General features: G+C 39.4%; 1 protein-coding gene across 1 annotated transcript in view; it reads right to left on the bottom strand.

The window, feature by feature from the left end:
* Positions 1 to 711: 711 nt before the first annotated feature.
* ADAMTS5 (ADAM metallopeptidase with thrombospondin type 1 motif 5) overlaps positions 712 to 26,866 on the bottom strand; it is a gene marked incomplete at its 5' end in the record, with an annotated part of 43,743 nt that continues 17,588 nt past the window's right edge. Inside the window, 6 exons of the mRNA XM_014938004.1 lie at positions 712 to 4,629; positions 8,157 to 8,332; positions 9,176 to 9,351; positions 9,787 to 9,970; positions 11,189 to 11,472; positions 18,011 to 18,178. Of these exons, the coding sequence (XP_014793490.1) occupies positions 4,053 to 4,629; positions 8,157 to 8,332; positions 9,176 to 9,351; positions 9,787 to 9,970; positions 11,189 to 11,472; positions 18,011 to 18,178 (1,565 nt within the window). The remainder of the gene's footprint in view (positions 4,630 to 8,156; positions 8,333 to 9,175; positions 9,352 to 9,786; positions 9,971 to 11,188; positions 11,473 to 18,010; positions 18,179 to 26,866) is intronic.

The following is a 26,866-nucleotide window of genomic DNA, read 5'->3' as shown; positions in this document are numbered from 1 at the left end:
AAGAAGCCGCATGAGAGAAGACTCACTTGACACCCTGACAACTCAGAGAAACTTCATTCACATCTGGAGGACTCCCATTGACCAGAGGCCTGAACTTGGCCTGAACTTGCTCCCACTGACTCCTACCAGCTTTGGTGGTAAATCACGGAGGCGTGCAGCATGAGCTGCACCCACCTGTGCGAACCAAATCTGCTGTCTGACTTCTTTAGAAGCTGGTATGGGGTTATTTTTTGGTCCAGAGACCCTTATGACTTGCTAGTTGAGAGATCTTAGAAGTGAAGTGTAACCAGGAGCTTTGAGTGTCCTTGAGGAGGTGTCACAAAACTAAAAATCTACAACTTCTCTAAGAAAAAGCTGGTAGCGGAAGAAGGATATACATCTATACAGTGTGCACACATGTATACACATATACTCCTGTTTCATGCAGAAAGCTTTCTAAATAAAAACATACAAAAAATAACCAGTGCCATACATTATGTAAACTCACAAGGTGTACTTTCAACACAAATTTGAAGCATAAATTAAAAGAGAGCAAGAAAAAGAGAGACGGAGACGATAGCAAAACATTTTAAATATAGAATTTGCACAATTGGTATTTTTGTTAAATAAGAATAAATAAATTCATTACATCCGTTCACATACCAGTTGTAAAAACAATAAATTATTTTATAACAGTTTCAGTGCTGTGTTGCTTTTTTTCTTTTTTTTTTCTTTTTTTTTTTTTTTTTACAATTGTGATTAATCCACGAGATTATTCCCTCTCCCCCTTGTGATAAAACTGTTTCCACAGGAGGGCAGCTAAATTTAATTTCTTGTATACAGTCAAACCAAAAATGACAGCTTTTTTCCTAGCGAGATTGTCTTATTTGAGAAGCAGATGCCCTAAAACCCACCGACGCTTAGGGGTCCAACTCCACCTATGGGTGCTGGAGATGCGTCCCAAAAAGTCAGCAGTGAATTTAACACTGAGGATTGTTTCTTTCTATGCAAAGAGCAATCGTCTGGGTTTCTATCCCCTGGATGCATTTTATGAATCCTGTTTGGCAACCCTCGGTAGTAATGTAAACAATGACATAACAGTGTGAGTGACAAGGAATTTAGTTGAGAACAGAAGTTGAAAGGACAAAGTCACATACCTTGTACCAATTTTTCATTTATCAGTTACATGAGACAGCAATGACTGATAAAAGCAAGGTTTGAAATTGGAATCTGATTACAAAGAATAGCTAAAAAGCAAGTGCAAACTAGAGCAGACTGACCTAGCATTAAATCACACTTCTAGGCTTGCTTCCTTCGTCTGTCCCCTTTGCCCTCTCACCATCTACAGGCAACTGCTTTTTGATCATGCCAATTTGCTTCATTACTACACTGGTGAAAAGGGAAAAATCGCTATAGTGGTTTGTTCGCATATTTATTTATTTTTTATAAATAAACTCTTTCTATGAAAAAAGATACTCGATCTAAGAAAGCTTTGAATTTATACCCGCGTATGGTATTACTCTTCTGGAGCCTGAACAGCATCCAAAAGCTTTACTCATCCTGTTGAATATATAATAAATTATTACTATGATGCAAACACAAATACTTGCACATTCTGTCTCTATTATGATAAAACACAGGAAAAACAAACGCCACTTCATACAGCAGCTGTATGTCAAGACAAATGTTAACTCTATGCTGAGACACATTAAGTCTCCGTATGTTTTCTCTCATGACGGTTTCTATTTGTTATGAGTTTTTTTGAGAGGTTCTAGAACATGTTTAATACATATACATACGTATAAAAATTAGATTACTTGAAAGGAAAATAAGACACTTCAAAATGATCTTCTGTTAATAGGTAGAGAAGGCCTAAATCTTTACTTTCTAGAACTCTGAAACTATTCAGAGCCCTTGATCTGAGTTCTTAGGGTGGGATCACAGATTAAGTGGGGAATTTTCCTCAAGATCCACAATTTTTCATAGGCCTACTCCTAATAAAAGGTCACACCATTCTTGGAAGCTGAAGACGACTAGTAACATCCGTTGGTAATTCATTTTGACAGAGGAGGAGGCCCTGCCCTCTTTCTGTTTATTTAGAACAGGGTACACAAATAGATACTTCTCCAGGTTTCATACTTGCAGATGTAGCAATTCTACGCTGTTTTGAAATCATCACATGCTTTCTTAGGATTCATACAAACATGCCACACTTGCAAAAACATGTTTGTGTCAGCCCGGAGTGAGTCCTGCCCTGCTTGCTACACAGGCCAACAAGTTTTCTCTCCTGACCTCACGACTGGGATTTTCAGAGGAGCCTGGGGGATTTCAGCGCTCGAGAACCACTGACTTACAGCTGCGAGGCTTGTCTGAAAATCCTCCTGCAGCCTCACACTCGCCTGTGTGGATGAATGAAGGAATGAAAGGCAGATGAGATTCTTTTTTCAACAACGTATTCCAACCATTTCTTTCGGTACCTGTTATTCCAGGGCTTAATTCAAAGCCCGCTGATATAAAAGGAAGCGGTTTTAACAGGGTCGCTGTCAGGCCCCCACCTGGTACCTGCATCAGGTGAAATCCCCATCCTTGGTCACAGAACTTCTGCCAGGCAACAATGGGATTCAGAAGTTGCTGCCAGTGAAAGCAATTACCTGCCACTGCCTGTACTGTGGAAACAGTCTTATTGGTATAGGGCAAGTCCTCCACATCCTGATGTGGTTTGACTTCCTAGTGACCCCTCTTCCTCCCAGATGGGGTGGATATACAAAACATGAATGCCTTCTGTAGCTTTAAAACAAAGCAAAACAAAAACAAAACCACACACAAAACAATCAAGACAAATAGTTACAAACTTTTGCTGGTAAGATGAATACCAGAGTTAGACATGATGGACAAAACAGTGACAAAATATTAACTGCTTGCTGTGTTTTTTTGACCTTTATAGCCTCTTCAGAAGATCTAGGTACATTACACATTGTTAGATTCAAGGTGGAAGCCATAGAGAAAATAACAGAGAAAGCAGTTGAACACAGCCTCAGAATATCTGAGTTTAGAAGACACTTGATTATCTTACCTGTAATTTTTGGTTCTCTAACTAGTTTCTACAAAATACAGTATGCCTTTGTTTTATGGAAAGAAGAAGCTAGCAGCTTTTGTTCATCGTCAACAAGGACCCCAAGCTGTGACACAGCTGGAACTGGCGGAAGGTTTACAAGCGAAGTGGACACAAATTCCTTCTAGCAGCCAAATCCTTCTCCTGTGTGTGTGTCTCTGACACACACAGGGTGAGGAGTCGCTGATGGTGCTGGTATTTCAGCAATGCACATGCGGGAATCCCTGGTCTGCAAGCTGCTGCACTGCTCCTTCTGAGAACTTCTTGGTGGAAACACAGTATTTGTCATAGAATAATGATCTGCTGCCAGGATATTCCTAGCACGAAAATATGTTTCCTTTTGTCAAAACCAAAAGGTATTGCTTTTTAAAACCAGCAGCAAGCTTTTTATTTTCCAGTAAAACATCTGCGGCCCTTTCTGAAGAATGGATCGAGTCCACAAGGGCTGCAGAGTACTTTGGTCAATCACTCTGCTTATGTAGTTTGTCTTTTGATATTTTAATAGAACCAAGTGATATAAAGTGACATACCAAATGAAAGGTATTTACAAAACAGTATAAAATAAGCTACTGTGGTATCATGGATACATGTGACGTTTTCTAAGGACATACTGTATTAGAGGTAGGTGAAAAAGGGGAGATGATTCTGTAACCTTCAGATATCTCAGGATCCTCCATTCACTAGTTTTTCTTCTTTTGCATTATTTTATTTTATATTTTTGCAGACACAGAGGGCTTGTAACAACTTTAATGCTTAGTTTTTTGACATATTAAGATTACCCTACTATTATTTAAAGCAGTGCACATCTTCATTTGGTCCAAATAGGCAGATTCTGCCCATAATTTGAGACTGTAGGTAAGTACATTGAAGCCTTTTGCTTCTCTCTGTCTGGGCAGACCTAATACCAGTATGTCAACAATGGCTTACTCAAACCTCTTTTAAAGAAGATCACAACCACAGGTTAACACTTTTTCAACAAGCACTGTTTGAATGCTGACGGTCTCTGAGAGAGAAGACATCCCTTAGCTAATTTTCCATGCCCGTCTTTGCACTGGACAGTCCTGGTGTGCCATCCTGTGTCACATGTTCGAGAACAAGAAAGCCACGGCCCCGTAACCCAGCGGGGTTGCGTGAGCTGTGGAGGTACTTTGCTGCTGCTGCTGCCGCCGCCGCTGGTGACAGAGTTAGTCATTTGCCCTTGCTTCTTTGGCACGAAGAAACTGTAGCGGACATCCACGGGTTGAGTTGGATCAGTGGCCAGTATCTGCACAATAAGAACCTCTTTCGTGGCGGAGTGTCCCATCGCGTGCAAGAAATCGTCTTTGTGGCTCCAGCCGCTGTAGTTCATGACAGTCCCGTTGATGTCAATGATTGTTTCTGAAGTGGAGATCATGTATTTTCCATTGACAAGGTACTCACCATTTTTCTTTTTCAGGGCCAGGTAGGCAGTGAACCTGCTCTGGTCCTTAGTCTTGAACTGACGAACTTTGATGTGGGTTGCTCCTTCTGGGATTTTCACTATATCTGTGTAGCCCTTGCTGAATGAAGCAAAAAGAAAAAAGAGTATTCAGTAGCTAGTGTGAAATAATCCTCAATTCTTACTGCAAAGCCTAAGGAAGTCACTGGCATGACACATTTTGCTTCATTTTAGTTCAGGCCCTGAATCCATCTGGCTTGAAGCTCATCTAAGATTAGTTTAACCAGGTTCCACTGTTTGTCTATTGTATTGCTCTTTACGCTCTTGAAGAAATATCTACTGCACTTATTTCAAATTGCTTAATCTTTAGCTCTAATAATGATTTTACGTGCATCAGATACAAGAGGAATGAAAAATAACAGATAGCTTATATATTTCAGCAAAGGGTGGGAGATATGAAATACGATGCATGCTTTGCCTGCCAAAGGAAGATAATGAGATATGCATTGGTTACAGCTGTTTCTTGCTGTCTTTGCTATAATGATGATTAAGGAAAGCATGAGCAGAGAAACAGCTGGATGGAGGTACCTTGGGATCATTTAGAAACAGTCTTGATCATTGAGAAAAAATTTGTTTACTTTGAAATTCATAAAGCTGAAGATTAATTGTCAAGTGTCGAATACAAGGTGCACCCAAATGTTTAATTTGTACCATCACAGAGTTCTCTCAGTTGCTACTTATGAAGTAACTTAATGCAGATTAGAAAAAGATATTTAACTCTTCTATGGGAAGTGACAAGCATTCAAAACCTGCAAGTGTGCTGGAACGTATCACTATCTCAAGTATGTTATTTATTTTAACTTTACTGATATATAGAAAAAAATCTAAAGACTATACATATCCATAAGGTACCAGCTGGACTTTGGAGACATGCCTTTTCATTTCTAAACCTGTGACATAACCATTCTTCAAGTATCTCATACCTGAAAAGTTTAGTGCTGAAACTTCTAGAAAAAAAGGAATGAGAAAATATTCTAAAAATATATAAAAATGAAGGTCTCTCCCTTGGGGTCTAAAGAACAGACGGATAATTTTGAGAATTGTTTGTCTGCACAAGTAGAGACTGCATAGACTAGAGATTAAATGCTTGTGCTATTCCCCCACTATTTTCAGCTGTTATGGGACAATAACTAGAACTCTATTGATTTAGCACCTCCATAAACCTGAAGGAATATGGTGCAAAAAACAGGCTGGGGGGGACTCTGCTCTACAGTACTGCACAAATATTTTTACATAACAGTTGCCAAAATAACTGTTATTAACATCGAACATGTTATTAAAGTTGCAAAATCATTTGTTTAAAAACTAAAAGCAAAGCTGGAGAATTTAAGTCATCTGCACAAAGAACTTTAACACTCCACGTGCACAGAGAAGCACTTACAGCCTTAATTCTCCTGTTTCACAACTTCTGACTATTTGGTGTTACCGCCTTTTAAGAAAGTTCTTAGGAAACAAGTTTTCCAGAAGATTATGTTTTGACTGCTTTAAAAGAAAAAAGTACAAAAAAAAGTTATTATGGCAATTGTCTGCAATGGGAAATACTATTTTCCCCTTGTACATTCAATAGTTTCCTAGTACATTTTAATGTACAGGTTTCTACAGTTTGGTTTCTAATGGACAGCAATGCAGGAGCTGCTATTTTTCAGCGGAGAAAAGATAATTTTACTACAGCCACTGCTCTTTCACATGTATAAACAAGTTTACAGACAATAAAGTTTTCACTATTTTAATGAGGGGTTTATTTTGAAGTCAATTATTCACATAAAGGAATTGTCTCAAGCAATATTTCCAGCAAAACATAAATCCTCGTCACCCCAGTGTTAAATCAAAATCAAGTCAGACCATGCTTGTTACTTACAGGTTGACTCTTCCTTTCTAAACAGGACAACTTTTTGAACGCATTGAGGTTGAATTAATATTTTACTCTCTGACAAGTCTCATTTAAGTTAATGGCATGATTTGAGGAGTAAGATGGTAACTTCACAGGAATAATTATAATAGAATCTCACCATTTCCAAATATATCTATGCTACAAATCTGGAATCACTGAAATTCATGGAGTCCCTTTAACATTTTTGCTGGAGCCTGGCTTTCAGCACAAGGATCACTACTGAATCACATGAAGAATAAGTCACACTGTCTTCTTCATTTAGACATCCCAGACATTTCACTATTTACAAATTGGAAAAGATTTGGTTTATATAATAACTAATTTGGATGGAAAGTCATTCTTTTTGGCAGAGGTGTTTTGGCATCCTTAGGTGAGTAATCATTGGTTTACCAGGAAGAAGATTAGTTATGTTTATTTTTAGAATAAATTCACTCTCAAAGCCATTTTTGGCTGCTATTAATCAGTATGTTGAAATGTATAGAAATAAAAGGTCATTTCAGGAGTCAGATTTCAACTTCTGGTAGCTTTCACTATGCTACATAGGAATTTGGAAGATATAAACCAAAATCATGTTTATGTGCATTTGAAAAGATAGTACACTAATGCAGTCACAGATATTGAGTAGAAATTGTCAACTGAAAGTTTCTAAGAGTAGATCACTCCAGCAGTCCTGTGAGAGCTTGGAATCTATATAAATGATAATTTATATATGAATCTTTAGAATTAAAGAGGGAGGGAAACAAGAGTTCAGACAGAAGGCAGACTTACTTGACATTGTTATCTCACTACAAAGCTTACTGATGCTCTCAATATGGTCAAGGAAAATCATTGGGCCAATTCCTTTTTATTTTACTTGTATTAAGTTTTATTACAGTTAAAAGCTGAACTCTGACAGAAAAATGTCTTAAGGATAACTGCTATAAATATTTTGACTTTAAAAAAAAATCCATCTGGAGATTGATATTATGCCAATGGACATGAAGGGATATAGTAAATACCACGTTTAAACCTATGTTTACTTTTGACATCTCATCTAGTCATCCAAGCTCCACATATACTCAGCAGTCAGAAAATGTATTTTTAGGGTATAATCCCTCTCAGCTATGAAGGAAGACTTTTACAGCTGTGCTCTGATACTATCTGCTTCTCTCCACTAACTACACAAAGAATTAGTGTCATTAAATCAGGTGGGATGTCCTCATTGCCATTCAACGTTAGATGAAATGAAACACATTCTCAGCATGTACTTGCTAACACAGCACCACCTGGGAAATGCAAAGTTTTGGATACACCCAGATTATTCTGACCCCAACAACTTTCTGATTCACTCCTCTCTTCCCTTTCCTCTAGAAACCACGAACCAGCTGACCAGCAAGATTAGTGAGTAACACCAGATGTTATGCCTTATTCTAGGCAAACTCTCTATTACTGGGTGCTCACCTGTATCACTGGCACTTTGTGTCAGAAATGGACTGGGTAGAGTGTTTTGCCAGTTGATTATTTGCCAGTTTCAGGGTATTGTTAAGAGGCCAGCTGTAAACATCTGGAAAGTGCAATAAAGCACAGGCAATGTGCTTTTTTTTTTTTTCAATCTTCATGTGAAAGTAAATTGCATTTAGAGACAGCAAGAAAGGAAGCACATGGCAGAGTTACTGTTTGCACAACAAGGTACATTTACTAGTACTCAAGATCCATACCTCTTTTTGGTAAAGGTTCCCATGACCTTTGTGCAGCTGGAATTGTCTCCTCCACACACCCCGCATTTGTCATACTGGAGCTTTGAACCGATGATGCCATCACAACCCGTTCGGATGCATTTTCCCCGGACGCAGACTGAGTTACTGTACGGTCGACATTCAGTACCATCAGTTACCTAGGCAATCAAATCACTGTTAGTTAAAACCACCATGGAAAAGATTTGTTTTTGTGAAATCTGGCTAGAAAAACCCAGTTACTTATTTATGTCACTCATACACAACAGGGCCTACCCTGACAGCCCAGACCGAGTTTCTCTAACATTCTCAGCACAAAAGCTGATGAAATTCAGCAAAAGGCTGAAAGCAATAACAGATAACTCCACCATAAGGCACTAAATTTACCCTGGCTTTACTGATGTTCTCACAGCTTATTAATAATGACAGTACTTGTAAATAGCTGTGCATTTGAGCTATCTATATCTAAATGTTAACCTTCATAACATTTCAAGGCAGAAAACTGCAAATGTAGGAGTGGAAAACATTTAAGTTTGCATTGCATCTGATAGTATAGATATAACTTGTGGTCAGTTTGTTCTAATTGGCTAATTGTTTTAAATTAATTGTCTCCGTAAGAGTTACTCTGGACTCCCTTAACATAACTCAAGGTAAGACTTACTCTTTTGCTCATATTACTCCTTGACCTCCAGAAAACGCCAGAATGACAGATGACTCTCCGGGCAGAAAACCCTTTATCCACTACTGAAAACAAACTAGTGCAGAGCTCTCTAAGAGGCCCATATTTTTCATGAATTTACGTATGGAGATGTGGAAAAACTGCTCTCATTCTAGAGGCCAATTCTGGTCCTAATACATAATCAGTGGGACAAACCATTAAATCTAATCACACGGTTAAATCTTTGAATCATATGATTAACTTCTTTTCCCTTGTATGGAAAGACTTCTAAGACACAGGACGCTTCTAAACTGGAGCATGAAATCATGATTGGAGATGCCATTACCTTCTGAGAAAATACCACATAATAGCCAGTTCCTTTGGCTCGGCAGGTGAGCTTGCAAACGTCTCCGGGAAGTACTCCAGCATACTTGGGGACCCATTCAACAAATGTCTTGACACCCTTTGCGTCAGACTGATAGCCATTCCTTGCTTCACACTGCTCTTGTCGGAAAGATTTAGCTGCAGAATTATTCACATCATTAGTGACTATTTCAGACCGTGCTGCAAATATCATTATGCCCATCTATTATTCCAATTTCTTTTTTGCATGACTTTTAGGTTACGTCACTTCACCTCTTTACTTAGAACTGGCCTTCAAATCCTTCAACTCTTTTACCTTGGAAATCTTCCCATGACATAATAAGCATTAAAGGACTAAAGTTTGCATTACGGTTCATTTTCCAGGAATGAAATTTTTTTTGATTCAAGAGTTCTTTCTGTATGGCGTCAGGGTGGGGATGGGGGAAGAATTACGGTATTGTATTTATGATGAACGTCTTGCCTTGGTAAAGACATTTTGGAGTAAATATGACGGAGCTTTGTTGTTTCCTTTCACGGTAGATGTTCAATATTTACTACTAATGAACACAGAGGCTGGAGCAGGAAGGCACTTACCATTTGCTGGGCAGGGTGTGACGTTGCAGGAGCGGTAGATGGCCCTCTTGCCGGTGCAGTATCGGCCGTTGTTTCTAGGAGCTGGGTTATTGCAGTGACGATAAGCAAACTGAACTCCTCCACCACAGGTACGGGAGCACTGGCCCCAGGGTCCCCAGGACCCCCAGTTACCATGGCTTGAAGCCTGAAATATATGGCAAAGCAGGAGGTAAGGACATCATCTCAAAGTCACTGCTAAAGTTTTCCTCAATTGAAGGTGATTCCTTAGTCATTTTAATAAGGGATAACATATCTTAGGAGCCTTCTTTCCCCTAGTGGAGTTAATTTCTGTCTTTTATCTGCACATTGATGACATCTTGTTTGACACTGTGCATGCTAAGGCAACACTAGGTCTTGCTCTGCACAGGTGCCTTCAGCCTGTTTCGTGAAGACACCCATGCACCAGAAACAGCGCCCGCCGTCTGATGTTCTGCTCCCTTATTTTTTGCTATTCCTACCAATAGGGCCCCTTAAACTAGCTCCAGGGAATTCGGCTCACAGAATATGTTCATAAAGCTAATCTATGATTAATTAAATGCAATTACTGTGATGTGTAGGTATTGCTCTGAATTACTGGCAAGAGATGGAGTTGTCAGATATAGTTTGCAACTCTGCTAAACTGGCTACCTAGAAAGAGTATTGCAACAGCATGTAGAAGTACATAATTCCATAAAAAAGGCTGTTATAAGGGCTGTAGCTTGATTGAATGACTCTCATAGTTCACAAATACCTTCACAAAACTCTACAAGTCTGTAGCTCTTCTGTGGGTGTAACAGAAAGGGTAGTGCTACTGTCTACTCTGTAAATTTAGAAGTATCTGAACTGTGCAGTGGACTGTTCTCATGAGCATGGGGACTCTTCAGATGCATAAAGTTGACAGAGGTGGTTCTGTCACTAGAGGTACAAACTTTTCTGCTCTAGAAGTTATACTCTGGATGAACTTCATCCACCTTTCTCTTCACTAGAGTGAGGGCCCTGGGGTCTTTCAGATGAGGGCTGTAAATTAAATTTACAGATTTAATTTACCTTGCAGTCCATTGACATGAAGTCAGGAAGCCAAGAATACGTCCTTGACAATCTTTCTGTATGAGACCTGACTTACTGAATGGGCAAATCCTCTACCCTGAAGGGATGCTCCCAGCTTTCCAGGAACGAAGGCTTTCACACTTCAAGAAGAAAACATGCTTCCTGAAACTCAGCAGAGTTTTTCCTGTATCTCTCAATAATAACACTCTGATTACATGCTAAAAAATAAGGCAGCTTTCAATCTGACTTCCATAAAGTCCCTTTCACTCCCACAAAAATCAGCGCCTTCGAGGATCATGCCTTCTAAAACTCCCTAAGGTCACAGCTGGTAACTTACTGAGTAGTATTTCTTCTTGGTTTTGTCAACACATTTTCCCTGGAGGCAGATCCTCCCTTTTCCACATGGTGTTCCCTCCACAGCAGGCAGCTTCTTAGTCAGACAGACCATCTGACCTTGGCGCACAACTGCACACCAGAGGCGTGAGCACACGTCCATACCGGGACACACTGTGTATTCAGGTCCAAACGCCAGTTTGCACTGACGAATGGCATCGTAGGTTTGTCCTGGAAGCTCCTCAGGGCCCAGGATCTGCTTTCTTGGTTGGTCCAGCAAACAGTTTCCTAAAAGAGCAAACCAACCTATTGTTACTCATTTCCTAGTTTTCTCTGCAGCGCTGCAAATCTGTCACTCAAATCAGGCAGACCGATAATGACATCGAACCTTATTCAGAGGATGCTGATCTGAATGGAAAGGCTCTCTGAGGTGCCATCAGGTTTTGGACAAGGTCATACTATTGCAACTGTGTTCAAGCTCAGCAGCATACCAGGTGTTGAGCTGCTTATTTCCAATCTGAGAGTGTAAATGAGTTTTACTTGGGTCCCATTTGGCCTTTTGTCCCGGTTTCCTTTATTTGAATTTACTCTGAACACATTCCACTCTATTTATCAGTTTGTGATTTAATGAATTATCAGGACTCATAGCAAAGTAAGCAAAGGTGTCATTTGAATTTTGAGATAGAACATCAGAAGTGGTAAAGCTTCTAAAGGAATGACAGAAAAATCACAAAAAAACCCCAGACTTGTAGCCAATGAGGCACTTAAAAAAAAAAAAAGAAAAACACCCAACAGATCAAAGGGAAATACAAGCTGCGTATCAAAACTGTTGTTGGCAGTAAATCTGGACTGGGCTTTCCTTGTAAGGAATAATACTTGGCTGGTTCTGGAATTAGTTTGAAGAGGGCTATCTATTTTATACAAAAATACATAAATACAGAAAGAAAAGAAAAGAATAGCATAAACATAAAGGATTGTATATGTGTTATATGTGTTTTGAGATATATTGCAGAGATGAAGATTTGTCTGGCACACTCTAAAAATGAGAATTCACATTTAAGTTACAGAGGATCTACTGATAGGTTTTTTTTTTTTTTACTATTTAAAACCTCACTTGTTGACATGCAGAACTATTTATTCAGTGTAACCTCTTTTACACTTCATGAAAGGGATATGTGGTCTGGGCAAGCTTCACTTATCCTTGGCCAAAATAACTTACCACAATTTACCTCACTTTGGAACCTACACCAGTATTCTTCAGTTGGACCATGGGTAAAAAAAGGCTATCTGTAAACCCCTCACTATTTACACAAAATGGAATAGAATTTCAAGCTATGGCAGTGAATTTAAACTAACCAAATATCCATATCTCAACGGCTTGGGTTTTCCCCCCAGAATACGTACTTCCTGCAACTGTTCTTTTTTTCCTCTAAATACTAACGCAAATTAGCCCAAAATTAGTCCCAAATTCTTTCTGTATCATCACTTACTACCAAAAAACTCTCTGTCTTGTTAAACCTGTTCCATTTGTCCTTTTCTGACCCTGATTTACCCCAGCCTTATCTTTAATCTGGATTATGCTGATTTTTTTTTAATGTACACAAGGTGTGCCAATGCTAACTGATGAGCTGAGTGCCATGAGATAAAGATAATTAAAAGTATTTTAGCATTCAAAGCCTGTTGCAGTGTAAAATATTAGAGATATGGTGGGGAGAGAGGAAGCATAGAATTTTTTTTTTCTGGAGTTTCTGAAAATGACATAATTGGCCTCAGTTGCTGTCAAAAATAAACTTTGTATAAGTAAGTAACTACGGAAGTCCTACTTTGTATAACGTGATGAGGGAGGAAGTTAGTACCGTGTTAGGAAGGTGATGGGAAGGCACTAGCATGTCAGCATTCAGTAGTATATACTACTATTGGATATATCATAGAATCATAGAATGGTTCGGGTTGGAAGGGACCTTAACGATCACAGAGTTCCAACCCCTCCTTGCCATGGGCAGGGACACCTCCCACTAGACCAGGTTGCTCAAAGCCCCATCCAGCCTGGTCTTGAACACTTCAGGGATGGGGCAACCTGCTCCAGTGCTGCACCACCATCCCAGTAAAGATGTTTGTTTCTTAACAGATAACCTAAATCTCTCCTCTTTCACTTTAAAACAACTACCTCTTGTTCTGTCGCTACAGTTCCTCATAAAGAGTCCCTCCCCATCTCTCCTGTAGGCCCCTTTTAGGTACTGAAAGTCCACCATAAGGTCTCTCTGGAGCCTTCTCTTCTCCAGGCTGAACAACCCCAACTCTCTCAGCCTGTCTCTCACAGGAGAGGTGCTCCAGCCCTCTGATCATCTGCAGCTTATCAAGTTCCCAAGTGTAACTATTATTCAGTATTTTATAACATCATAATAACACTTAATTTCTCCATGACAGACACTGCTGCCCATCACTGAGATCTACCATGAGTGACATGACTGAAAATAGTAATTCAGAGAAAAAAGGAAAAAAAAAAAAAGGCACATCTTTGCAAATACTTGATCTGTCAATCATTTTAGTTAACAATCATTTGAATAACTTTCACGTGTGAGTAACAAACAGGTTTCACAAGCTTACATAGCAAATATAGAATTTTTTCGCCTCCAGAACACAGGGGAATGAGATCCAAACTTCTTCTTAACCAATACTGCCCTGAGTAAACATGTCTGATTTCTTTTAAGTCAGGTGTTCCAGCTGATCTCACATGATAAATTCAAAACTGAAGATAGCAAAGGCCCCTAAGTATTCCCCACAGGAAAAAAAAAATAAAAAATCTTACATTTATAGATAGTAGCAGTGTCTACATTTAGACAGGTTGCAAATACAGTGTGGGTGTTTTTACCACCAGCTGGTCCAACCTCCTACTTGTAATGGTCAGAAGATATAAGAAGTTGGAGAATGGTTTGTCTTGGGCCCCCTGGTACAGAGGGCAGAGAGGACTTCAATTCCCTACATCACATTGCAACATACAGAGCATATATTTACTGCTATTCCCATTTTTTTGTCCTGAGTACCAAAGAACATATGTGTGCCCTGGAATAGAGCAACATTGCTGGCTGATGACAGCGTTAATTAAGCCATCTTATTATCTCTCCTCAATGTTATGGGCAATATATCTTGGAAAAAAAAAAAAGAATAAGATCTGTGCAGGAGGTAGATAACCAGCATATAAATTAATTAGAATAGAAATAGTCATTGTTTCAGGTTGCACAGAGCACTGAGCAATAAATCGCAAGCGATCATACCACAGCCTCGCGGTTGGCATGACAATAAAGGCAATTAGTACCTTAGGGGAGGGTTGGCTAAAAGCAGATGGAAATAACTGTCACTGTTTTCTGGACACTAACGGAGCCTTTTCTTTCTAAATGTCAAATTGCTGTCTGGGGTCATCTCATGAGTGTAAAACAAATGGTGATATCATGACAATAATGTTCGTAGTTCTTGGAGTGGGCCTCAGGAGACAGGGAATCAGCACCTTGATCCTCCCCAGACCTCCTGGTTGACCTTGGACAAGACATTTATATTGGGATTTATTTAGCTGACTTTAACTGTATGTAATGCTGGTGTCTGCAATTGAGTCAGCTGTCAGATGTTTCACGACTCTGGCAAACGAGTTTATGGTGTAATTCAGCACCACTAATGCAATTGATGAGATCAGTCAAACCACTGATGCCATTGATTAGACCCCTCTGCACTATCATGGGAACATAAATACTCAGTTTATGAGTAGCTGCCCACATAGTAAATACACACATTTTATAAGATGAGTCTGCTCCCCAGCATCACTTTCCAAATTTAGAGAATAGGACCACCAGTACTTGACAAAGTGATGTTAAGGAATTAGAGTCAAGACTGTGACGTTTTCCATTAGGGCAGTATGGAAAGAATATCTAAATCTATATGGGAAACTTACTTAAAGCTTTGATAAGAGATTGACTGTTGTCATTTGTTGACATTTTTAACAGAATACTGCTCACAGATCCAAACTTCTGAACTTCATTCACACTTCATTATGCTTACCCATAAGGAGCAGCAGATGAAGCACTTAATATTTATCTCCTCACACCAATGCTCCTATGCCCTGTTTGTCACAAAGCACAACTCATAAGCTCATGCCCATTCAGACCAAAAAAACGGAGTGCAAACTGTTTATGCTGCCTATCAGAGAATGGAAAAGTGTCCTCTTGTTCAGTGTTTCCCACATAAGTTTGCTGTGACTATGCAAAATCTGGTTGCAAACATCCTAAAAGAAAGCCTGGTGTGTGAGTATCTGTATTCTTTTGTTACAACTGCTATTTTATGCCTTCCTTATCTACATTATCCCTGCAGCACTGCCCAAAATTACACCTGAATGGTTAAGGATTTTTTCCTCTGCCTAGCAGCACTTCAGAGAGAGAGGATTTTCTTCTTTCTATGAGATTGTAGGGGAGCTCCTTCTTGAAAACAAAAAGGCAGCGAAAACACTGCAACTATAGGACAGTATATCTGTGCCAAATAAGAAAAAAAAAGAGCAACCCAAAAAGGAGTCATATGCTTATTCTGAAGAAAACACAGAAATACAGCATGTTTACACTGTTTTATTATCAGCCCAAAGCAGTGTGAAGGGCAATGTCATGCTCTACTAGGATCCTGTGGTTTCTTTCTAGTACGCAACGAGAATTATGGAGCTATGGATTCATTCACTGGCAGGAATAAGAAAATAAAAGCAGAAGTTCCCTTCCTAAAATAACCAATGTCCTTTCAGCACGATTATTTGAATAAACTGCAATTAAAACCATTGACGTCCATTTTTACTTCATAGACAGTGTCTGTGTTTTGTTAAGACAAATATTTGATTTAAATAACTGAAAAATGATAAAGTTCAACAGAAAAGCAAGGCTGTTACTTAGAAGAAATCTCTGAACATGTGATCTATCATGAAAAGACATTCCCTAAACACTGTATATTTGACATTACACCAATAGTATCAGTAACAAAATTGTTTCCCAGAGTACTGTGGACCTCTATGATGCGAGGTTGAAATTTTCTATGAATTATTTCATCACTTCGATAACTCTCTGAGACTACATTCCTGAGTGGTAACTACTCATGGGTATTAGAAAGGGCAACGTACCCTAACCCATCTGTTAATAGACTGACAGATCCAAAGCCCTTAACGCGCAGCAAAGAATACATGACTTTGTGAAAAGTGTCAGCAGTTTAGGACTGCCAAACTTTCTTCTACAGGAAGTCAGCGCTCATGATGAAGAAGGAGACCATACGCAGCTCTGAAGGATGTGAAGCTCATACCTACTTTTACTGAAAAAAACCACCCTGGCAGAGTTACAGTCTTAGACCTGTAGGACTGATTGTTAACAGTCCTCCTTTACTTCCACATTGAGACTGGGTGCAGCTCATGCATAACGGTCCAAATTTCAAGCATCACCCCAGGTACAAACAAGCCAAAGGTGAGGTGGGTGGGAGAAATGCTCTCTTTGCTTTCTTTATTGTTGAAGAAAGCGGCTAGCTGGATGCATAGTAAAGAGAAAAAGTCAGGTCACAAAAAAAAAAAAAAGGAAACTATGAGAACAACCTTTCTCCTCGCCTGCAGGAGGAGAGGAACAGAAGAGGAAACACAGTTCAGACTTCCTTGCGCTCTCCAAGAGGTCATTTGTGGATGGCCCTCCATCACGGGAGGTCCCTTTTTTTCGCCCCAGTGAACTGTACTATACCTCAGTAACTAAGCTCAAAAAGGAAAGTTCTCTTCATATGTGGAAACTAACTTGGTAATACTGTATCAATGCCAGAGCAATATGGGCCATAAAAGGGGACAGTACAGATTAATGGATCTAATAAAATTAAAAGAAAAAATGACGTCATTCTCCAATAGAGGAAACCAGGAGAAAAATATTTCAGAGCGCACTGAAATTAGCCGACAAAATATTTAAAAGCAAAAAAACCTTTACATTCAGCAGACACACCATACTTTTTATCCATAAGCATTTCAGTTACCATAACAACTTGATCCATTCACTCAATTATGTCATTTTTATCTCAGCATTTTGGAATTTGAATGGTTTGTTTAAGAACTGCAGTTGCTTTGGGAGCACAATGAAGACTTTAAAATTCACGAAACAGTGAAGACTATGCTTTTTTATTATTACCTTTGGAGAATGAAAGTTTTGTACTTGTTCTCCAAAGGATAAATGACGTATTTAACAAATATTAGCCACATGACTTGGAAGGTAAGCTTCTTGGGCAGAAGTAATCTTTTATCACATACAGCTCAGAGGAGTCTTAATTCTTGCTTACAGCCCCTCTACACAGACATAATAAATACAATGGCATTATAAACACAATAAATATAATGGCATGATAAACATAATAAATGTCATAAATGGCAACAAGAACACATACGCTCTGCTCATATCTGCACTCTAATGTTAAGTAGACCATATCAGTCATTTTAATTTCTGTGAGGAAAAAGCCATTTGCCTGTGTCCTCTGTTTAAAGTACTCTCTGAGTTCATATCTGTGGTATTTGAGAAGACAGGACTAATTTCATGCATTTAAGAAATTATCGTCAACACACACTCCATCAACTGATTCTTTTCTCTTGCATTTGAAACATGCAAAGGGAGGTTGAGACTCTGCAGCCTCTTAAACCTTTGCCTTGTTTTGCAAGCACTTCTAAGATAGTCCTGATGATGAGCAAGGAATGAACAAGCTGGTATAAAAGGTTCTTATTCAAAAAGCAGATCACAGTAAAAACTAATATGTAGGTTAGTTAACTGATGCAAGGTGTGATAATACATACCATGACCATCATCGAAAAATTCTGTTATGGTTGCTGAAGTGCATTTGGACCAGGGTTTGGAAGCATCGATGCTAGTCAGAATGGAGGACATCAGGCGCTTATCTTCCATGGAGCCAAAGTTCTCCTCACAAAATTTAGAGTCATCATGGGAAAGCCCAAGCAAGTGCCCTATAGAAATGAAACAAATAAATAAAATGATGTGACTGTCCGTAACAGAGTTTACAAGCTAGAGCTCACAGTCAAGGTAAAATAAATTGTTTAATTCGTTCTCAAATTTTGAACAGCAGCCCAAAGGAGGCCATCTGAAATGTGATATCTCTGCTTGAAGAGAAAAAAGCTGTGACAGTTTACACCATTGCATATAGCAAGGAAGTAATGCCATCAGCTGACATGTCATCCAACTGTGCCAACTGAAACCTGATGAAGACTAAAGTGAACTGTACTCCTTTGTATTAGTAAACAATTTAGTTCTGTTTTTCCTAATAATCTTCAGCAAGAAAGACTAATACTTCACTCTGTAGAGATATTCTGCAACTGTCTAGAAAAGTCCTACAGTGTCTTTCTAAATAGACAAAAATGCTATTATTTATGGAGCAACTAAACAAGCTATGTAAATTCTTAAAGTGCACTCCTCCCTGAAGTGAGAGTAGTCTCTACAACACACCAACTATCTGAATAATGTTTTCAAATAGTCTCTTCCACATTGACATTCTTGTTTTGTGGGAGGGTGCTTTTTAGTTTTGTTTTGGTTAGGGCTTTAGTTTTGCTGGTTTTGCGTTTGTTTTTTTTCAGGCTCAAGCCTGAACTTAACACTCATAATCTTCAACCTAGGCCAGGAGATGATTAATCAGCCATCCAGGGCCGGACCAAGAGTGCTTCAATGATAGGGACAGAGACTACCCATCAAAGCAACTGCACAGAAATACACCCGATGCCCTCAAAGTGCAGCTGAAGAGACTATTCTGCAATAACTAAAAGCCTTCTATGTACCATCGTATGTTTTGGTATAAATGCTGCAAACTGTCTGTCAGGTGACACAAGTAGGGACACTGATGGCAGGATGTAGTCTAATATCCATAGTAATAAACATGACCATTGTAATAACAATAATAATACCTACAATACAGGCTAGAAAAGAAGAAAACCAGCATTTTTTTTACCCATATGCCTTATATAAAATTGCTCTATGTTGTTTTCATCAGCTTTGGCGGAGATGCCAAGAGGAAAGAGTTGGAGGCATCACTCACTGCCGAGGTCTGTCTGAGATCAGGGAAGTAGCTGTCTGACCATAAGTCTGTGTTAAGGCTGCAGCAGATCAGAAATCAGGGTTTCTGTCCTGTGAGAGAAGCCAAGGTATCGTCTGTCAGCCTTACTCACACGCTGGGTTCTTGACCTAAGGATGGAGCTACAGGAGAAGAGACAAGAGGGCCTTGATCTATCACTTCTAGTTGTACCAGTGATGACTGAGAACAGTCAGTCTGTCTTCTACAGCTACTGAACCCCCACTGCAGGGGAGGTGGGATGGAGAATGAAGAGGGCATTTCTTTTTTTCTCTCTTCCCCTGATGTTCACACATTTACCAACATAATTCCAGTACTATTTGAATAAAAGGCCCAGTAGTATTATAAATGCTAGTAAAAATTTATTCAAGGAACCTAGGTTAACACTGATGAGAGTTAATACTCCTTTCCCTGTTACTGTTGTTGCTAATTGCTATTGCAATGCTCTATCACAAGTACATTGCTGCAAAAACATAATGAATCAAACTTTCACACTGAAGACATGCCTAGTTACCAGTGCGGTTTATATGCAAGATTTGAGCTTATTTTTTTTCTGATAGGTAAAACCACTTTCCTTTGGCAATACTTATTATATATGGGCCAGATAACGCTATTTTTATTCTACACTGAGACACAACTGAGTATCAGTAGGTACACGTCAAGTTCCAATCTGATACAGCACTATATAAATTCTTGCTCTGGAGAGATGACAACCTCTTTGTTTCATTTAAGCCAGTGTTGAGCAAAATAACTCACTAGTAAGATTAGTATTTTGAACCAACGCATTTCTCTGACAGAGTAACCAAATAATCAATGCATCACTTCTAACCTATAGAGCAAATTCCATGGAAGTGTCACAGGGTAAGTGTTTAATGAATCAGCAGCTACTGTGCCAAGGAGGATTAGCTCTGACTTTGCCAAAGTCCTAGACACTGACAATGAGCATCTTCAGGAAATGTAAAGATGATGTTATTTTTGGCTGCCACTCTATACAGTGTTATCACTAAGCTCGCATTCATGCTAATGCACTGAATGGCACCAGGTCACACCTCATGTCTGAGAGCCGCGAGCAGAGCTGACAGGTTAATGAACCTCAACACATGCCTAGTAGCAATATAACTAGAACCGTTTTCTGCTGACGTTAAATAACTCCTTGTAGCATGTTTTACCAGCATTCTCCTAAGTTAAGCAAACATTTACTAGAGAGGGCTTTAGGCTTATCCTCAAAGCCTTAGTTGACAGGTCCCTCGATAAGCGGCACAGCTCCCCATTTAAATCAGGACGGCCCACAGTCTGCTCTGCAAAGCTGTTCAGGAGTTTCAGCCAGTTCCTTGTATTTTACTTGAATCCGTGCACTTGAATATGCATATGCTACCAATCAATTACACAGAAGTATTTGCGAAAAATTAGCCCACTGTGCAAGAAAACACCATGCTGGTTAGACCTAAGCCTCACTACAGCAATCTCCTCTGAGACAACTTGTATGCTTAAAGGTTGCAGGAAGAATGGTCTTATTTTTAATGTCCCGAGACTGCTCATAGTTGTAATACTGCAAGAAATTACTTCACTGCAGCACGCTTGTGAAATAAGGTAATGAGGTTCTGTCAGTGAAAAAGGAGTTTCATTTCTAAGTCATTGGGCTTGGTACTAATCAGCTCTGAGTGAACAAAAAAAGATGGAGAATTGTTCTAAAAAGCTCGGCTGAATAACATCCCATGGCACACAATGCACAGTCCGTGTAGGACAGAATAATAGTTGGGTGCAAACCAGCAATTTGAGAACTTAATTTTTCAATGTGCTCAACATTTTATAGCCCCATTCAGAACTACCCAAAACTCCGCGATATGAAGGATTCAGTCTTGTAGGGCAGAATTCAAGTTTCTTAACACCCTCCAATAACACTCTGCAACAGCCCACCCATTTAAGATACAACTTTGCTCTCTATACGAATCCCTTTCTTGCATAACTGTACTTCACCTTTCCTAACTTTGTTCATCTCACGTGACAGACATCCCACATGAGCCCATAATAAAAGACTCAGACAGGGCCACGTCAACAATGAAGCTTCTGAATCTGCAACTTGGACATCTCTGAGTTTCTCTGCTGCCTGTGACATTCTCTTAATACATTTTTTCTGTGTGCAAGTTCCTCCTTGCATCAACATCATCTCTGGCTTTGGAAAGATGTCTTTGTCTGTCCTACATGTGTTTTTCAGCCCTGGCTCCTCCTGCAGTGCAATTTGTAAGCAACCTCAGCTTAGACTGCCTACTGTCAGAGCAATCTGGTCACACCACATCAAACTACCGAAATCCTAGAGCCAAGCAACGTGAATGTCCCTGGATCAGGCCAGGGAGTATCTTGTGCTTTAGCTTGCTCCTGGCTTCCCTGCCTAAAGGTGGTGTAGTTTCCTTCCCTCTCTACTCTGAGACTCTGGCTCTGTAGAGAATGTAACCGCTGAACTGTGGACTGAAGCTGTTCTTCTTCCTTCCTTTTTCCTCCTTCACATAGACAAAAAAAAAATATCCTCCAGATATAAGAAAGCTTGCAGCCAAATTTCAAGTTTGTCACTTTGAGCGGAGACTGAAAATTTTTCCATAAAATTATTGCAAATTAGTCTCCCTTTCAGAAATGGCTGGACAGTCTCTGTGGAGAAGTTCAGAGTAAATAAATAAAATGAAATGCTTCTCAAGCAGCTTCTCGGCACAGAACATTTCATCCCAAATGCTTTGGCAAATGGACAGGAAACTAAAACAGGGTCATCTTCTGGAAAGTGTCAAGCTACTGGCTTCACCTTTAATTAGAGTACAGCATAACTTCTATAGTTTAGAGTGATAAATGGGGTGAACTGAGGACATACCTCATTAACAGTGTCTACTTTGTCATATTAAATCAGACCATTGTTCTTATGCATGACAAGAACCAAGTCACTTACTTGGCAGACTTCAGCTTTTTGAGGAGAAGCTTCCAAAAGCATTTATGAATCTCTCTTGTCATTTAAAAGTTTTTCAAAAATAAATTTAAAAAAAATCATGACAATAAAGAAGTAGTAAGTAGTGAATAATTTCCAAAATAAATAATTCTGATTGTCTGTACTGGAGCTTCTAAATTAGCCACCAGTGATGTTAGTGAGGATAATAGCTGCTTATAGCATTAAATATATGGATTCTATCTCTCCATACCGATTTGCCACTTAATTTTGTATGCATACTTACAAACACTGTGAATGCCACTTTCAAATAATTTTATGGAACTACAATTTCTAATTACCACAATCTAAATCTCTCACCATTCTAACTTTGCCTTTAAAGGCATTCTGACCAGTCTTAAAACAGATTAAGGCGTATGAAAAATTTCCAATGACTCTTAAAACTGTTTTTGCATTTCATTAAAAATAATCAGAATTCAAAATACTGACTAGCTGGGGTATGACTTTTTTAGCAGAAAAGTGAGAACAAAGTACTTCTACACCTGTGCCCTTTGTCCCTTTGCATCCAAGAATTAAAGAAGGGACACTCCCTTCCTACTTGAAAAGTCTCCCCCACCCCTCACAGGCATGAACATGCTGGTATTAAAACATATGCCTCAGGACTTTAGGGTGGTTTCAGGCATTTACTGGTGGGGTGCTTCCTTTCCTAAGAACCAAAGTGAAAAGGTTACAGCTAATCCTTCAAGTGATCCTGTATGTAAGCATAATTCCAGAGGAAGCTTTGGGCAAAAGCAAAGGCTTGAGGAACACGAATGTTATTAAAAAAGCTTTTAAAAACAATGCCAGTTTTAGCACCACACCATTTTGTACTACTATCAACTTCAAACTGGGCCATTGAAAAAAGAAAAAAAAAAAAAAAAAAAAAAAGCCTCCCAGCAGCTGTGTAAAATGATGACTGATAGAGAATGGGTTAGTAGATCATCTGATGTTTTCTACTTAATGAAGCATCTTACTGGTGTTGACAGTTCCCACTGAGTGAAAATGACATAATATAATTTTACCAGCAGGATGGTGTTTAGTTAAGTTATGCTGTAGGAATGCACCAAATGGTAAAAGAAACAGATGGCGAGGAGGCAGGGTTTACCCTCGTGCAAGTGAAGAGGGGCTAACCTTCTTGTAAATTGGTTCCTTCCCAAACAGCAAAAAGACCAACCACCTAAACGGACTGACAGCCTCTCCTCACAGCCTCCCTTCTCCCCTTGAGGTGATACAAAGTGTGACTACATCAGTAAACTGTTGAAAGCAACCTGCAGACTTTAGACCCTGGTATACTTTGGAACGTCACCTGCAAAGAGGGGCTCTTGGCACAGCTCAGTCTGTTTAGATCCTGAAGCAAGAAATGAAGGAGTCAACAGCAGTCACCAGCCCCTGGGTCCCAGCTCACCTGCACTGTCTGCATCCCTGAAACTGGACCTCGTACTGCACAAGCCTCCCTACCCCAACAGCTACTGAAGGCCAACACCTGTCACAGCCCAACAGGAAATTATAACCCCCAATGGGTTCAAAAAGAATTCCTACACCTCGTAGGAATGGGGTGTATATTCCTAATATCAGGCAGGAATTCTCCAAAACAATTATGAGAAGTCACCTAAAACTTATACTCTCTCCAAATAGCAGGACACAAAGAGCTCTGTAGGCCAGTGAGGAGCGCACCAGAGCTATGTCAGATGTGTGGTGAAGCACATTGTACTGCAGCTGTTTTCCTCCTAGGAGGGCTGGGAAGCAAAACCCAGCTTTTGCTAAAACACAAATCGTGGTTGCTCTTCTGGGAAAAAACCCAACAACCTTGTTTATGGACGTACACAGATCTCTAGTGCTTGAACTGAACAGCATGTCAAAGTACAGCTCTTGCACTGAATTTGACCGCAAGACACATGCAAAGTGACACAGCACGCTAAAAAATGCTGCAGGCATTACAAGTTGTTTTCTTTGAAAAGCTCAGCTCCGATGAAGCATGTGTTTTCCAGTGAGGTCATGCCTTTCACCTAATTTTCGGTGGGGATGACTAGGGTACAAAAGAAGGTCAAGTGATTTGCCCAAGGTTACCCAGTGAGTCACTGGCTCTCATGGGATCAGGATTCAGGAAGCTCCTGGCTCAACATTCCTTGGTCTAATGACCAGCCAATACCTTCTGCACGAGCCTCTCATTCTCTTTTTCTGCTGAACAAAGATTGCACGTGGTAACTGTTTGAAAATAAAGCCATTTCTTTCTGCATGTGTACTGTTTTTCTAACTTGTGCAAATACTTGACGTCTTGTTAAGAACTGCACAGTGATACCACTCAGAAATCGTCTTGAAGTCATAGGAGTTTTGCATAAAGATGATAGACCTAAGCCATAACAATTAATAAAGTTGTGGTTTTTTTTTATAAAACAGAAGTGTTTTGAATTACGCAAGCTTACAAAAAACATGGATAGAATGTAAAACTGGCTATTCCTCTTTCTTCATACTTGAACTTTCCTTCCAATTTTCTTTTCTTTGACTGCTATCCATCACTGATGAAAGAAAAAAGGAAAAAAAAAATCACTCTCTCTTTTAAATCTCCAGCCCAGAGGCAGTTTTTAATATTTCTGGCTTAAAAGAATTCTTCAGACTGAATGAAACAATAGTCTGAAGTGCAGCTTCTTTTCAGGAGCAGACATAAAAAAAAGCCACAATCAGACATTCATACACCAGTCCTGCAGACTTTACACAAAACAAACTTCTGCTCGTTATAACAGACTTCTGTGGGAGATCACAGATACATCACCGCCGTCAGACAGACAATTTGCAGGCAAGATTCTGTCCAGGCAATGCAGACGAGGCAATCAGAAACCCCTATGTCCACGTAGATGCAAATAATCATTAAAAAGATGTGGTCTCGGAGGTCCATGCTACCTCTGCTATGCTAATTAATGGGGCATGTAGAAGATAATTTTAATGAAAAAGTGGGAGATGGTGAGACCCATTTCACATCTGTCCAACTCAGAGTAACTCACAAAGAATATAATTCATGGTAGCTGATGGGAAATGAATGAACTCTGGGAGAGTAGATAGTAGTAGATAGTAGAATGTAAAAATTGCATTGCCTGCTGCCTGTTTGTGGGGTAATTCTGCCTTCCTCTCTCTACCAGAAGTACTTCCCACACAAAAATGATGTGATCCTATCAGTAGTATTTACCTGCCAAGGAGGAAAGTAATCCCTACTTTCACCTGCAATCTGGAAGACTGGGGATTCAGGCACACACAACTGAAGCAGGCTTCTTTTAGATCATAGAATCATTTACGTTGGAAAAGACTTTTAAGATCATTGAGTCCAACCGTAAACCTAACACTGCCAAATCCACCACTAAACCATGTTCCTAAAAGAATTTTTCATAATGATTGTTCCAAAACATTAGGCAAAACACAGTTTCATTCTCAATTCCCTTATGGTTGCAGAGATACTATTATTTCAGTCTATATATTTGGTTTTAAGTGATGATGATTTAGGATCCACAGCAGCTTTTGAAAGCATAGCACTTGTTTAATCTAATTCTTCATGAGGTTACACATACACAAAGATCAGCACAACTCCAGAAAACCTCTGAAAACTCAGGCAATGTTAGTGCTGTGCCTGAGTTGTTTCCTCAAGTCTCCAGTTAAGAACTTGGCCCTCTATCTCCTCCCTGCTCTGTCTGAATCGCTTCAGGGACATTAAGAAGGCAAAGATCCCCACTCTACTAAGACTTGAAAGTACGTGGCAGACAAAGACGCTCAAGTATATTCAGAACCTAAGGATTCAATTATGCTACATCATATCAATTTCCCCCTTCAATCTCTCTACTTTTCCACACAAACTATGTCAGTTTCTCTTAAAAAAGTTTATTTTAAACACGCATATGTGCTGCAGGTGGAACAATTATATAAGTTAATACAAATATTGTTGGGCAAGTCAAGAATTTTTTCCCAGCAACCTTCTGTAGAGCTGATGGGGTTTTTTTTGAAGCATCAGTTAAATTTTCTGCCCCACTCTTCATTCACCTCTTGTGAAGGCTTAACTTTGGCTGCCCATCTTTCCTCCTAACCAAAGGGGATATGCTCATGAGAGCTTAATTCAACAGCTTTTGGAAGCAGAAGTTTAGATAGAACTTTGAAAAAGGTTCAAAGAGAAGGAACCAAGTAATTTTCCTGATGCATGTCATCAGAGAAGGCTTGGATGAATGTACTCTCTTTCTCTTCTTTGTTGTTTTAAGAAAGCAAATCTACCTAATTATGATTACCTGGATATTTGCCTAAACTTTGTCTGTCATGAAGGAAACATAATACGAAAGTCAGACAACCTTCACCATTTTTTCATGTGTCTGTGAGATTCTGTGCCCTTGGCAACGTATCCTCCTTGAAATGAAAGGCTACAAAAGATTTGTACCTGTCAGGTCTGAAGCTTGTCTTTATCTGCTTTATCTTGACAGCCTTGAAATCAAAGGGCTACATGTTCAGCAGTGGAAAAGAAAAGATGACTGTATTTAGTTACTTTTGAGTATATGCAAAATGAGCACATGCAGGAAAACATGGAAAGGGAGTATTTTTTTGACTCTTGTATAGATACCAAAAAAAAGACTACCATTTAAA

The sequence above is a fragment of the Calidris pugnax genome, unplaced genomic scaffold (genome assembly GCF_001431845.1).
Source record: "Calidris pugnax isolate Ruff unplaced genomic scaffold, ASM143184v1 scaffold25, whole genome shotgun sequence".
In the NCBI taxonomy this organism is placed as follows: Eukaryota; Metazoa; Chordata; class Aves; order Charadriiformes; family Scolopacidae; genus Calidris; species Calidris pugnax.
This window is presented reverse-complemented; position numbering and strand designations above follow the sequence as displayed.